Raw genomic sequence first — 16,251 nt, 5'->3', positions numbered from 1 at the left:
AGGTCGAGAGGTGTAGTCCAGGACCTTGAGAACCTTACAGTCTCCAAAGTGACAATGAGGAATCCTCACCACGCCTCGGGGTCGGGTCGGGGGAGCCTGCACAGCAGGAGACCTCGAGACAGGTGGAGACCCACTCAATGCTTCACTGCTCCCAGTGTGTCGGAGTCTCTGAGCAGCCATCCCTACCCTCCACACCAGACGTCGATGCCTCCTTCGATACCGACTCTGCTGACCTCGATGCCAAAGAACCGGACCGGGCTCCAAAATGTTTTTCTCTGAGCCTCTCGGGCAATTGGTGCCCTCTTTTTCATACGAAGGTAGATGATAAGTCGCCGGGCTACGGTCAGGCCCAAGGCACTGGATACACCAGGAATGGGTATCTGTGCCTGAGATGGTCCAATTGAACAGAGTTTGAAACCACTGGGAGTCTTTGACCCAGGTGAAGGAGCCACAAAAAAATCTGCCACTCACGTGGGAAGAAAAAAAAAAAAAAAAAGATGAGAACTGATTAGCAGCTGATGGGAAGGCACTCCGCGTATGCACAGTCAAGCACGAATCAGAAGGCTCTAGCAAATGTTTTGCTATTATGCCGGTTCCCGGGCCAACGCGGAACACCAACCCACGAAGAACATCCAATCTCTCTCTTCCATGGCCGACAATGGCCAAGTTCCGCAATCACCAGAGCTTGTGGAACTCAAACCGTTAAAGAAGAGTCATACCACTATTATATTTAAAGAATTCATGATGTAACTTTGCCCATTGTCTGCTGTGGAAAAGAGATTGGATGATACAAAGAGTTGATGCATCTTTACAAAGTAAAGAGCTTATTTCAATTCTGTATATATGTATATGATTAAAAATATTTGGGGAGGTTTTTCAGCCAATAATGACTGCATGAACTCCCAGAATTGCTTGGCTCTGCAGCCAATAAGGAGTCAGTTGAGGCTTTTCCTCCCATTTTTTAAGAAATTGGAAAAACAAAAAAAAAATGATAAATTTAAATTTAACTAAAAAAGTTGACGTACACATATTTGAAGAGGATTATTTCAAAGTTGCACAAGACAAAAAAGGAACCACGTTAATCACCCCATTTTGGCTGAGACAAATATGGTTTCCCCTACTCCTGGAACTTGCTTGCCAGGATATGTGAAGGCTGGATTGCTTTGATTCATCATGCAGAATGAGATTGCTCCTGCATCCCATATTTCAACCCCTAGCTCTCACTGCTTCAACGTTGAGAGGCTAGAGATCGATACCTTGCATCTTACAAAAGATGTCTCCCGAATCTTGCTTGTTTCTAAGAGAATCCATCAGGTGGTCATATAGTTTCAAATGGAGGAGGTTTGCCACCTGGAGTGAGGGGCAAGGCCATAGATCCTCTCATGTCCTACATAAAAACTGCTTCAATACCTTCTACATATTTCTGAATCTGGTCTAAAAACCAACTCTGTATATGTGCACCTCAGTGTAACTGGGGCTTATCACTACATAGAGGTTATCAATAGAAATCAAACAAAATAAAACATGGAAAAGAAAATAAGATACCACCTTTTTTATTGGACATAACTTAATACAAAGGAAAAATATTCAACATAAAGGACTATTTTACATGCTCATCTTCCAATGTGGTATATATCATTCAGTGTAAAAAGTGTAACGAAGGATGCTACATTGGAGAAACAGGCCAGATGCTTAAGACAAGATTCAATCTGCACAGACATCACATGAAAATAGCCGATGCCAATCAAGCCCCCACCCCTGTGGGCCAACACTTCACAAGACCAGAACACTGCACCAGTGATTTTACATTAAGAATACTGAAAGGTAATTTTAAAACAATACAGGAACGTAAGACCTTTGAAATAAGAATGATTGAATATTTTGACACACAACAAACAGGACTTAAGGATCTGGGTTGTCTAACCCATTATAAACCATAAGCTGTATTTCTCTGTTTATTACCCTCCTCTCACCTACCAACACCCATTCTGTTAGAATATCAATGAAATGCTTTGATGTCCCCATGCATACCCCCACCCTCCCACTCTGTCAGACTGTCAAAGTAATGCTTTGATGTTTCTCTTATATATACTATCTGCTACCACATTTGCTTATTTCCGATCTGAAGAAGGGCAACCTTCGAAAGCTAATCAAGAAATGCATTAAGTTATGTCCAATAAAAAATGTATTTTCTTTTCCATGTTTTATTTTGTTTGATTTCTATTGATAACCTTTAAGAGTGGACTAACACGGCTACCACACCTCACTACATAGAGGGTAAGCCCATTTCTGCTCAGCCTCTAGTTGCTCACTTCATGAGGAGCTTGATGTTACTAAAACCGTTATCAAAGCACCCCCCCCCCCCAACCAGCATCATGGAATCTCAACATTGTTCTCAGACGGCTGAAGAAACTAACTTTCAGCCACATGACACCTGAAGTACCTGACCTGGGTGGTCTTGTTTTTGGTGGCTGTCACTAGCACGCAGGGTTAGTTGATCAGCCTCACACAAAATATCACAATAGAGTAGTTCTATATATGCATACCAAGTTCCTTCTTAAGGTAATGCTAGAGCCATGGTTGCATTGGTAGCCACCCGAGAACAGCTTCTATTGAGACCTGCAGAGCAGCAATGTGGAAATCAGTCTACACACTCACATCTCATTACTGCCTAGACCAAAACTGACAACAGCAGTTTTGGTCAGTTCCTTTAGAATTTGGGATCTAGAAATGGAAATGGGACTTGATATATCACCTTTCTGAGGATTTTGCAACTACATTCAAAGCGGTTTACATATATTCAGGTACTTACTTTGCACCAGGGGCAATGGACGGTTAAGTGACTTGCCCAGAGTCATAAGGAGCTGCAGTGGGAATTGAACTCAGTTCCCCAGGATCAAAGTCCACTGCACTAATCACTAGGCTACTCCTCCACTCCAATCCAACTCTACCCCCCAGGCCTTTATTTCACTTATCAGATGAGAGTCTAACATTGGGATTTTGTTGTGATGCATCTTTGCAATTCACATCTCAGGACTGATGCTGGCTGTTCTTACTTTTTTCAAATGAAAATGATTCATCAATTGCATCCACTTTCAGAGTTGAACTTAACAGAACTACAACTAGTCTAATTCATTATATAAAGGATTGACAGGCTAGTTTAATAAGGCTGCAACTGATATTAGCTGAATTACATTGGTTGCCTGTTGAAGTGGGATCTCAAATTGTTGCGTCTTGTTTACAAACCTTTCTTGAGAGGGTTCCAGAGTATCTCTCCAGCAAACTACTATGCCTCGTGTACTGCGTCCTTCCCTGAAGTGTTGGTTTCAACTTCCTCCTTTAAACCTTATTAGAATATCAACTACACAGTACAGAGCAGTTTGCTATGCTGGATCTTTATTGTGGAATTTGCTACCTGAGTTGAGCAATATCTAGTTATTTGTCCTTACAGAAAGCTTTAAAAAGTTGGTTATTCGAGAAAACATAGTTGAATAAGTGCAACTTATGCTTTCTTGAATTATTTTTGTTTTCTCTTTTGTAGTGCCAGCATCTGTATTGCTTTTATGTTAATGAACTAATCAGGAAATCTTTTACCAAACTGAAGTTACTATATCGAATTAAGCCATTCGTAGAATCCTCCCAATTGCAGAAGGTACTATTGGCAACAATCATGAGTCAAATTGACTATTGTGATGTCTTGCTATGTCTAGCTGACTCATAAGAGACTAAAGATTGTCCAGAACGTACCAGCTAAGCTGATTTAGGGGTTGTGCTACAGACCATGCCACTCTATTGTTAAGGTTACACTGGCTTCCAAAGAAAATAAGATTTTAAACTGTTGATGTTCATCTTTAAGAGATAGTATATGGCCTTGCATTAGAGTACCTTTCGGATTCAATTGTACTGTACCTGGCTTCTTGAACACTTACATAGAAAATTAGAATCTTAATACCATCTAATACAGTGTGTTGTGAAGTATCTACCAGAAAAATCTATTGTGGGATATGGTCCACACACATAGATTCCCTCGTAATATAAGAGAAAGGGAAATGGGACTTGATATACCACCACTGAGGTTTCTGCAACTACATTCAAAGCGGTTTACATATATTCGGGTACTTATTTTGTACCAGGGGCAATGGAGAGTTAAGTGACTTGCCCAGAGTCACAAGGAGCTGTAAGATCAATTACATATTACTCTTTATTGAGAAAACAGGTGAAAGCTTATTTAATTTGGCCTTTGTGTGTTAGTTAGGAAGGTTTTTTCACTGATTTACTGGTGATTTTGTAATTTGTTGGACCACACACTCTATATTTTATAGTGATCTGCTTTGAGCTATGCCCAGGTTAGGCAGAATATAAGTACCTGTACTCGATTACAAACGGTTTTAAATTTTGGCCACGTTAAATTTTTTTTTTTTTGCTTTGTGCTATCAGAAATTTGTATTGGCTTTCACTGTAAACCACTTTACAACCTTGGCTGTATTAAGCGGTATATTAAGTTAATAAATCAAATCAGTCATTTAGGTTAAGTGTGAACTAAGATCCCTCCCCCCCCCCCCCAAATCCTGAGCGAGTCCACCATCAACACCTTGCAGAGGGTTCTTGGCACTGCAACTACTCCACCGGGAAGCGCTTTCAATTGGACATGGCCACCCAGAACTGAAAAACGGTAAGAACTTCTGATGATCCAGGTGAATAAAATGTACAAATATGCCTCTGATGTCAAGAACTCCACTGGACTGGAACTATGATGGACTGCAACATTTCCATGGGGAAGAACCAAATGGGAGGAAGGTGACAACCCTTTCTCCAAGCCACATTGCAGGAAATCGAGGATCTGACCCAAAGGGGAACTCGCTTTCTCGTCACACCTTGCCTCAAAGATGCACTAGACTAACATAAGCCAAAGAGGAGGAATGCTTCTTGGAACTCAACTGTGTGTGAACGACACCAGAGGAATAACCCTCCAACAACCTCACCCTCAACAGCCAAGCCATAAGTGAGAACTGAGCCACATCTGGCATCTGAACAAGGCCCTGAAGATCAGCCACCACAGGAAGATGAAAAGTATAGCTCATGTGCAACCGAATTCAGATCCACATACCACAGGTGCCGTGGCCAATCTGGAGCCATCAACACCACAAGGATGTCACGAGACAATGAACTGGAGAATGCGACCTATGAGAGGCCAAGGTGAAAATACATACAGCTGCCACTGAGGCCAAGGTTGAGACAAGCCATCTAGACCCCCTGCCAATGGCTCCTTCCGGCGACTGAAGAACCGTGGGACCTCCATGGCCAATCCACAGCCAACACCACTTGACCTGAGCGATGTTCGATTTTCTGAACAACTCTGCTGATCAGAAGCCAAGGTGGGAAGACACATAGGAGACCGAATGGAGGCCAACTGCGACACCCCGGGGACTAAGAGACCCCTGTGGACCTCAGCCCCAGTCCAGTTTACAAACAGCACCTGCATCGCTGAGAGACAACTGACCCCACCCCCCTTTTTCCTAAAAATTAAGAACCTCCCTAAATTTAAAGACTGTACAACCTCAGACAGCATTGTACAGGTTGAGCAGAACTACCATCTGCTAGAGACTGAACAACTATCAGGGGACTGCACAATGTAGATATAGGTGGCCTGAAGAGTTAGTGGATCTCCGTCTCCATCTGCTGGTTGGAATGCATAACCGTACTGTGCCGGTCTGGAGGGACGCTATGAAATTGTAAATGTAGGTAATTTAATGAGGTTCGTATTAACTGCATATATTTATCTTCCCTCTTTTGTGGGGGCTTTATCTTACGTATTCCGCCATGAATCCTTATTGAAACTGAGCAGACTATAAGACAGAATAAAATAGAATGCCTGGAGAGCACTAAAGGCTCTTCTAATAGCACCAGCTCCAATGAAAAGGCTCCCAAAATGGCAGCATTTCCCACCAGAAGAGGCTTCAAGCTCTGTTGATTAGCTTCTTGCTGCTCCCAGCTGCTCTTCTAGCAGACTTAGGAGAGCCACTAGAGTAGAAGTCCCCCTGCCGTGCAGAGTCTGGCAAGGTCAAATCAGCACAGCATCTTGTTTGATGCAACTGCCATCTTGCTCCAGCCGACCCCAGTGGTACCCAGCCAACAGCTTCCCAATGCCAAAGCAAGGGCCTGCTGCCCACCAAAATCAGCACAGGAACCAGACTCGAAAATCTGTCATATCTTCCCCCCCCCCCCCACCCATTTTTGCAGTTGCTCCCTTCTACCCAGTGGAGCAGGGAGGGGGCTGAGGCATAAAGCAACTTTGGGAGGTCAGGGGGCAAAGTATGCACCCCTGGGGCAGAAGTGGCTAGGCCCCTTCTCTTTTTTCCCCGTTTCTCACAAATACCAATTCTCTAAACTTTTAAGATGGGGTCAAAAACAGTGTACTAAGTAAGGCCTGTCTTGACAGTCTGCACACACATTTACCATCTGCTGAGGAGACAGAGAATTACTGGCTGGCTTGGGACTGCAGAGGACCTTATAAGGTGACATGACTCAGTAGTTCTCAGTCTCCCCATCTGCTGGTAGGACACATACCCACACGCAAATGGTCTGGAGAGATGAGGAAACACCCTTACTGCATCAGGGTAAGATTAGTGCAGGATAGTCTTGAGTAAACAGTTGTGCTAAACTGCACTAAGAACCCCACCTCCTGCAAATCAAAATCCTTCCCATAGTATCTCCTGCCTCAGCACATTGGATATATTAGTAGGAAGTGTTTACAGACTGATACAGTGCATTCTCTTTCAGAATCCTTTAGATTTACCAGATATTTTACTGATCATGACTAAAATCAGTATCCACCATTATCTCCTTGCCTCAGCAAAAGAAAGCCCCACCATTCTCACCTTGATGGCACTGAACTGTTTGAAGAAGTCAGCCAACTCCTCCACTGTTGCAGTGTCAGTTAATCCTTGTACATAAATTGTATTGTTATCAGAGTCATCTTCAGGCTCTATAGGTGGTCCTGGAAAAAGAATAAATGTGTCACAGCACAGAGCAGAATTAATTTAACCAATGTCCAATACAATAGTTAATGAACACAACAGGCAATCTACTTCATGAAAATCTGTGAAAACGTTAGCAGGATGCTTTCCAACAGCCTAGAACTCTCCCCCTTGAGATTGTCTCCATCCCTCTTGGGGTGCATTTTTTTGTTTTTGGGGGGGGGGGGGGGGGGGGGGGGTGTTTGTCAGCATTGCAAAATCTCTGAGGTGCAAAGGAATCTATCTAGGCAGCTAGATGGATAGAACACATAGAAGGAAGAGGGGTGTGGAGTGCAAGCTTCAAGCCTTCCTACAATGCTGACTTGTTTGAAACGTAAAGATCTTTTTGCTAAGGCTCTGAACTATGTGCCTTATAAGACCTGATCTTCCCAGGTGCTGTTTAGACAGTATATAGATGTTTAGTTTTCTGATCCATTTTTCAGTTACTTGTTACTGTTTGCTAGTTGTTCATTGTTCCAGTGAGAGAATAAACAATTTCTTCACACACATCAAAAAGCTTCAAAACACTGGAAACTGAGAAGAATCAGGTAATTTCCCTAGTCATTTCGTCTTAATACTACAGATGCTGATATTGTCCCGACTACTGTAATGCAGACCGTCCAAAACAGCAGCGAGATTGATATTCAAAAAGTCAAAATAGATAGTGCAACCCCACTAATCATAATGCTACACTGGCTCCCAATCAAGGCCAGACTATTTTTCAAAACCAGCACAATCATCTTCAAAATACTGTTTGGCATATCACTGGACTTACATGCTAGACATTATCAATCACCAAAAAATGCAATCCCAGGAACCAGAGGTTACCTACTACTTCACCTGCCCAACTGCAAAAACGTACTATACATCATACCCAACAGAGCCTGAAAATTCTTTAGAATCGCCAAAATAGTACCCTAGCCAGAATATATGTAATTTAAATAATGAAGAGACCAAATTTTACCTTCAAGCAAAACAGCCTCCGCACACATGGACCTCAGCTAATGAAAACTGAAAATAAAGCTTGTGCAAATAGAACACTCTTATTCTCCTGATGTGCCACCATCTCAACTACCATGGATGTCTCTGGCTTCGACAAATCTTACGAATATTCCTAATCCAGTGGACCAGTTTCACATCATTGTGAAGCACTGGAGGCATTGGGCAATCTAGCTGAGAGGACTTCTTGTCCACATTGCTGATGTCCAGTTTGTTACCAGTCTGCTGTCTCGAAATCAAGATCTAGAGACCCCTGAAAACTGATGGTCAGAGGATTTCGGCTTATCCGCCGGCAACCGCTGTGGCTTAGTTTGCCCTAGTTCTTTCACCAAGTTACCAAGATCACCTTCAAATGGCTAGCTGCCCCAAAAGGACAGTTTCACTAGCAGTGACAGACGCTGCATCCATTATCCAATGCAGCAGAGTTGCCAACGTGCTGTGACAGTCAAAGATATACTGAGGGCCTTAACCTGTAACATATCAAATAGCATCCGCCAAGAAGGCCAACCCCACTTCCAGCTGGGCACTATGGCGCTCATCTAGTGTTGCAGACTGTTGATGCCACTTCAGACATGCCACGAATGAGCTGCACACTGTCACTTGAAGGCCCAAAAAGGCCACTTCAAAGGTTTGTTTCAGCGAGCCTTCTAGCTTCCTATGCTGTATGTCTTTTAGGGCAATGCAAGGTGGTCATCTTAGTCACTGCCGTAACAAGGGAATCCACCATAGGAAGCTGCAATTTATCTTTCTCCTCTGGAACAGGTAGAGGTGAGCCATGGCTCTTCCCACTCAGCTCCGCGTCTGGCGAAACCCATTCTGCTGTAATCAGGTCCTGAATGTCTGGATGCATCGAGAAGGCCCTCTAAACCCCCTTATGACCAAGATGGGACTCCTGATGCCAAAGCAGAAGGCTCCACAACGGAAAGTACTGTCAGTGCCTCAAACAACAGTATTGAGGTCCTTTTTATGAAACAACCTCAGTACTTTCTGATCCCCCTGCCTCCTCAGAAGGGAGCTCTACCTCCTCTAATGTCTCCTCTGAATTGACAGATGCCACATCAGACAAGGAGGGAGAAGCAGAGATGGCTTCATCTGCCCACTCCTGGAGGTCTAAGTGAAATCTCTTAGAAGCCAGAGGGGCAGTGGGGCGAGAAAATGAAGCACTTTGCAGCAACTGACTGTCCCTGCTTCAGTAAGTAGGCCTGGTGTTAAGAACACAAACTATGGAGAAAGCAAAGATCCTGATACAGCTGAATTCTCTGTCTGGCCCCAAGGCAAAATGGCAGCTGTGCTCTGCACATGAGAGGTTGCTCCTCACTGCCAGTTGGCCCTGAAAAAATGGCACCCGTTCCCATATTCTCCTGTACCAAACTGTGCACCACCCCTGCCAGAGAGCCCCAAGACCCCGGAAAATTCAGATGCGCCACATTCAAAATGTACTGCTGTTGACCATTCCCTCTGTGTCCCATAGGATTCCTTGCTTGCATGCACTGCTAAATGGCCTCTGCAGGAGTTGCCATTTACCCCGACTGTCACAAGCATCAATTCAGGATCCCTCCCCTGCACCAAGTAGAACTTGCAATCCTCCAAGTGGTTCTGAGCCAAACTTTAATTGAACTTACCACTGCTGGCTGCTCTCTCCAAGCTCACAGCCTCCACAAGCCTTAACATAGATAAGACTCAGGACTGATGCTCGGTCCCATGCTCTCCAGCAAACTTTTAATTTTTTTTAAGGTGGTTGTGCTGGAAAAGGACAGCTTCACAGGAAAACAGGGGAGAGGTGAAGGAGGGAAGAAAAATTTGCAGGGCACCAGATACAGGGATCTGAAGACCTCCAGACACTGGGGACTAGTTGACCAACTGGACCAGGAACAAAGAACCAGAGGCTGAAAAGCATGTCCATCCACCTGCTGGAGAAATAAAACTGGATGCCAAGAGTTCTCCATTTCCACCTGCTGGTTGATGGACAACTCTCAGGTTCTGGAGTACTGGGAACTACATAATGAACCTACATTACTTGTTATCACTTACACACAAACAAAAAAAGAATGCAGAGTAGCACCCCCCCCCCTCCCAACTACCTTATAATCGCTGGCAGTCAAGTGGCATATTCAGGACAGGAGTGATCCTCAGTTGCTCCTGCCCATGTCAGCTCTACTCTCAAAACAGCTGCAAAGACCTAGACCACAAGGGATTGTAAGATAGGCTCAAGGGGGCATCAAAAGGTGGGCAGGGGAGAGGGAGGGAAGGAGAAACTGGAAAAGCACAAATTTTCAGCTTCCTGCAAAAAAGTCAGTTTTCGCTGAAACCAAAAATGTCTGTAGCCTTTCAGCTGAAACCAAAATGTGTTCTGCCTCTAGTTGCAAGGTAGAAGGGACTGCATCCTAATTCAGCATCCTTTTACAATGCTCAGCCTGGGAGTTACCACAGTGTGGCTGATGCATCCTACTTGTCCATAGAGAGCTCCTCCTCTATGTCAATATTTTACTTCTTTTTCTATAACTATAGTTTTCCTACTATTACTTTCAGATATTGTTTAGAGAATCCAGCAAAATTACTTTGCCAGTTACAGTTTATCCTCCAACCTACCTACACCCACCCACCCCTACAGAGACTTCAAACATAGCTGCATGGAACAACATTTCTTAACACCACCTTTCACAGCAGAGTGCCCACCTATGGCTGAAAAGATCACCATTAAAAACTGTCAATACAGCTCTTATACCGGCAAGTGTCAAAGGCAATTTTGGCAAATCCTAATATTTTCAGCCATGAAAACAGGCTGCTGAATAACGAATGTCTGCAGACAGAGCACTAACAGATTTAATAAATGGCTTTGACAGGTCACCAAGCTGTGTAATTTAAAATTTCATGCTGCAACAAGACAGACAGTGCAGGAATGTCTGCTGTCTCATGAGACTTGCAGAGATTTTGTACCCCATGGCTTAAATCTAATGAGAGTTGTGACCGGGACCGAAGGGGAGAAGAGGACCAATGGGAACTGGTGATATGTGAAGACAGATATTCACCTCAACTGCAGGTTGGTGCTGACAGCAGAACAGGTGGGGTGTGGAGAGGCTACTGGCTTCTGCTAATTTAAGGGCCTGATTTATTAACCTGTGGGAAGCTAGTTTTAGTAGCTTAGGCCCTAATAGAGCCATGGTGGTCCCTGCTGAACGAAGGGGTGGGTGGGAGAGAGAGACTGCAAAGTCTAAGCAGTTTTCTCCTAAATTCAAAGAAAAACTTGTGAAGGCCTGGTTTCAGCATTTTCAAACTTTTGGACAGCTACATTAATTCTACTGTAATAGCTATGAGAATTCTTTCCAGATATTCAGTATGAAAGATGAAGCCATCTAACAGGAAATGTCTTAACCCTAGTGCTCTGATATATAAAGAGAAGACTCCAGTTTAAGCCACCCCATATTCCTTTACCATAAGAATGCATAGTTTAAGAAAAGGATACTAAAATCAGAATTATGGCAGAACTATTCAGCAAACTTACCAAGATCCATGTCTGGTCCATCATCCAGGAGTCCTGCGAGCCGGGAAAATTACAGAACACACTGTTAGTACATGTATGTATTTTGTGTGGTTTGCAAATCCACAAATTCATTAACTTTTATCTACTTACAACCACCATTAGATGGTGTTTGCTGTTAAACTCTGTGACCTGAGCTGCAGTAAACCAGCAGCAACAAGGGCTTTAACACCTTTTACTTTATTGGGGGAAAATTTGCTATATCTTAGATTTCTAAACCATTACTGACCAGCACTTACTCTTCAAAATGGCTCTACAGTGCCAATCTGATAATTCTTTAAAGCTGTGGGTTTTAAGTTTTACTTATATTTTCCCCATCAAAATTATAGAAATAACACTGATACATCAAGGTGCCCTTTTGTTCTGTAACCAAAGGTTAACCATACACCCCTATAATGCCGGCAGGACCCACTACACATTTTTTGTACTTGTCAAGCTAATCAAAAATAAAGATTTTCTCTCTTTCTATAAAGTGACAGTATTGTTTTACACTACCCATTGTAATACTCAAAAACTTACCACCAGGCTTATTGAAGCCACCTCGCTCTCCAGCGCTGCTGGGGGGATAAACGTGAAGAAATGAAGGCCTTTCCCTTTAAAGAGCCAGTAACCGCTTAGAGCCTCTGAGGGCTCATGGGACAGAGCAGCACTGGCTTACACATCTCCAAACAATGCATCTTTTCTCGTCACTGATTTTCTTCAGGGGCAGCTTGCTCAATTTCCTTTACACAACCTTTTCTTGTCGGCTTTTATATACACCATGTTTTGTCAGACCCTTTAAACCTTCTAAAGATATTAACAGTGCAATACTTGTCTACAACAAACACTTCAAATATGACCAGCTTAGTCTAAAAAGTGTGCACCTATACATACACAAGCAGGGATCATGTTCATAAAGGTGCACATACATCCTGTGTCAGCAGAACTATTGGACTGCTCAATACTATAAGGTTTAAAAGGCTAAAGGCCAACTTTACAAAAATTATTTGCAAGTCAATGGACTTCCAGCACATGTACACAGTGCATAAGTGTTGCTGTCTAAAGTTGGGGTGGCAGCTTGGTCTTCATATTGTTATGCTAACAGGATGCAAGTGCAACTCTAGAGAATGTCAGTTGTGCAAACTAAGGGAAAGGGCAAATTACAAAACTATTTCAGGCACAGCAATGTGAAATATCACTGTTTTAACCATGCCAGGCATACAAATTTAGAAAAAGTTCACAAAGCTTTGAGTCTAACTGAATAAAACAGCTTAAGCTGAAAGACAAGGTAGGAAACTGCCTTTGCACAGGCATAATCAGAGTAAAGAAAAGGTCTCAAATATTGCACCTTTAATACCTCACCATTTTTGGAGGTTTATATACAATTTTAAGCTGTGACATGCAGCTTTCACCTCTAACACACCGAATATGAAATTTGTTTTTATACAGAATTTACACTTTTTTTAATTTTACACAATTATAAATAAATGTATACCTTGTTTCATTACCAAACAATTAAAGCATTTCTCCAATTTTACAGTAAAGTGATGATTTCATTTATACAATGATACAGTTATTGTGTTTTAAAGACTTTCTATGTATAAATTTTTCCTCTCCATATGGACACCGTGTCTAGTCCCATTTTTCATTATGCTGCCGGCTGAGTACTGAGTATGCGCACTTTATAAGTATTGAAGTGTATACAAGGCTCTCACTTTGTAACCTGTAGCATATAAATGCGACAAAGCATGTTAAAATAGGGTTTCCATGTTGAACAACCAATGAAAATAGCAAATATCCAAATCACTGAAAACTGGCATTTTATGCATGACATTGTCTTACTTACCTGTGTTAGATTCTGAAAGGCTGTCACCACACCACAGAAGGGAAGTTACCCTCCCTTTTCAAACCCCAAACCACTTTCTCCTGATCAATTGGTCAGGACTCCAAAGTGAGTTTTAGGAAAAGATTTAAGATGAAAAAAATTCTACCTGCATTAAGGAGAACATACTGTTTCATTCTGGGACATCAAATTATTAGGAAAAAAATACATATACCTAAAATGACATAAAACGAAACTATTTGCAAAGAATTAGGAAAAAGGCACGAGACCTCATGTGGTGAAGATCAACTAGCAAATGAAGGGGGGAAAAAAAAAAAGATTCACCGATTCCAAAATTATTGCACACACACGTGGTTATAAAACTTTCCCCAAGTCCAGTCCTGGAGTACATCTTGCTACTCAGATTTTCAGGATATCCACAATAAATATGCATGAAATTGAATGGCATGCACTGCCTCCATTATATGCAAACCTTTCATGCATATTCATTGTGGATATCTGGATATCTTAAAAACCTTACTGGCAAGGGGTACTCCAGAACTGGACTTGGGAAACACTGTTATAAAAAAAAGACTGCTTAAACCAGGTTTGAGAACAGATGCAATCTAATCTTGAAAAACAACTGTTCAAAATTTATACAATGGATGACGGCTTAACTCTAGAGAACTATATTTCTAACACTTAAGTATGTTTTTTTTTCTTTTTGGTGGGGTGTAGAGGCTGGTTTAGTAAGGATGTGCAAAAACTCGTGAAGCCTGAAATTAACATTGTACTGGATAACCAATAAATTTGAGAAAGCAAAACTATGCAGCCAGTGCTGAAAAATGCTTTATACTGTAGGTGTGGTGACAGGCATTTCAGAAGTTGTCACTGACTTTAAACATACAAGCCAACATGGTGAAACCTTTACAAAATCCAAATTTATGGAGTAAGCATTTTTGCCAAATTAAAGCACCTGCATAATAATGCATTTCAAGCTTACATACAAGATGCAGCCATTTCTTCAAATAAAGATTTCACCATCAGTTTGATTCACTAGATCATGAACTATGCAGTCACACTAGTAGTCTCTTACATAACCAAAATGCTGGTTTAATGTGCATACTAATTTTAGATACAATGTCTGTGGTGGTGGTGGGGTTACGAATGTCAGAAAATACTGTTAATTTGAATACTAAATCCAATTTTCCCCACCCCCACAAAATGCCCAAAGTATTTTAATTGCCTACTCCCACTGCATAGCGAACGTAAGTGAATCACAGGATGGAACACACAAAGCAAACCTTTTCCAATCATTTCAATCTACCTTCATTAATGCCATTCATTCCCTACTATAAAAGTAATGGCAAGAAAAAAAAAAGTTATTTTCTAATAATCATGTGAATGCTTGCTAAATCAGATCCTGCCACTGGCAGAAGTGGTATAACTGATTTAGTCTTTCTAGACTCCGGTAGAGAGCAATACAACCCTCATGGTGGGGGAAGGGGTGAAAGAGTTATAGTCTTATGCACAAACCCACCACCTTGAAGTGCACAGTAGCCATGTGCCACTACACTTTCAGAACCCATAACTTCTAACCAAGCTCTCCAGACAATTCAGCTGTTTTTCAGAGGCTGGAGAGAAGACTCACTCAACCACCTCTAGATTTCTGCAGTGCCAATATATGGCCCAAAAAGTAACACCTGTAATTAAGATTGTGTGCTCCAACCTTGGCCAAACTCAGGACATCTGTTCCTGTAAAATTATGAAGAGGGCTGGAAGATTTCTGTAAAACACCAGCTGGAACCACCCTCTCCCCCCTCCAAAGACTGGGTACACAAATACAGATGTTTTCAATATCTACAAACAGGACACCCCCAGAATGAGCAAAAAAACAACACATGATTTTATGAAGACAATGAATTAGAAATATCTGGTCTTCCAGCCCTCTTTCTATTTAAAAAGCCTGAGGTTGAAACAAGTGAGAAAAATAAAGTTTTGCTCTTACCCCATGCCACCGCGTCCTCCCCGCCCACCTCTGCTCATGTTTCCACGATCAAAAAGTCCACGCCCCCTGCCACGATTATCTGATCCACTAATCATGCCACGATTTTCTGTTGGTCCTGAAAAGCTTCCACTGTCTTGTCCATAACTGCCCATATTGCTGGAGTGGTCCTGCCGGTAGTTGCCTAACGCACAGAAGAGAAGCTTGTCAAGGAAGTTTTATATCCTCTGTGCTGCTTACAATGAAGCAAAACAGTCACAGCATTTAATCAGCCTATACCCATAGGTCATTCACTCACTTTGTGAAATTTAGTTACTGCATGCAAAAAATCTGAAGGTTTTCACAAATATATGTTTAAAGCAGTTTAAGAAGGAGAAGTTAAATCTTATCTGCTAATTTTCTTTCTTTTAGGCCCTCCAGCTCAGTCAGGTGCTTAGGTTATGAATGCCCATCACGAGTGTGTGCAAAGGTGACCATGTGGCCGCCTGACAGATCTCCTGGGGCAGAATAAGACTGCTCACTACCCATGAGGCTGCCACACTCCTCGGAGTGCATCTTAAGGTAATTTGGAGTGCCCTAGTGGTTAGGGTGGTGGACTTTAGTCCTGGGAAACTGAGTTCGATTCCCACTTCAGGCACAGGCAGCTCCTTGTGACTCTGGGCAAGTCACTTAACCCTCCATTGCTGCATGTAAGCCGCATTGAGCCTGCCATGAGTGGGAAAGCGCGGGGTACAAATGTAACAAAAAATAAAATAAAAAAAAATTTGGCACCAGACATCCCTCGCGAAGTTACGCTGAAGATACAGAAAAATTAGATCGTACCTAATTTGCTTTTTTTTTTTAGTCCCTCCTGACCGGCCCAGAAAGTAAATGACTGACGGGTTGTGTAGGA

General features: G+C 42.4%; 1 protein-coding gene across 5 annotated transcripts in view; it reads right to left on the bottom strand.

Moving 5' to 3' along the window:
- The window catches only part of EWSR1 (EWS RNA binding protein 1), a 197,294-nt gene that overhangs the window by 65,975 nt on the left and 115,068 nt on the right, over nt 1–16,251 (bottom strand). For 3 of the 5 annotated variants that reach the window (XM_030218209.1, XM_030218212.1, XM_030218211.1), the window contains 4 exons: nt 15,363–15,543; nt 12,073–12,110; nt 11,518–11,550; nt 6,879–6,997 (listed from right to left, as the gene is read on the bottom strand). In XM_030218209.1, the coding sequence (XP_030074069.1) occupies nt 6,879–6,997; nt 11,518–11,550; nt 12,073–12,110; nt 15,363–15,543 (371 nt within the window). The remainder of the gene's footprint in view (nt 1–6,878; nt 6,998–11,517; nt 11,551–12,072; nt 12,111–15,362; nt 15,544–16,251) is intronic. The other 2 variants (XM_030218210.1, XM_030218213.1) reach the window with 1 other exon arrangement.

Source organism: Microcaecilia unicolor, chromosome 11, assembly GCF_901765095.1.
Source record: "Microcaecilia unicolor chromosome 11, aMicUni1.1, whole genome shotgun sequence".
Taxonomy (NCBI): domain Eukaryota; kingdom Metazoa; phylum Chordata; class Amphibia; order Gymnophiona; family Siphonopidae; genus Microcaecilia; species Microcaecilia unicolor.
This window is presented reverse-complemented; position numbering and strand designations above follow the sequence as displayed.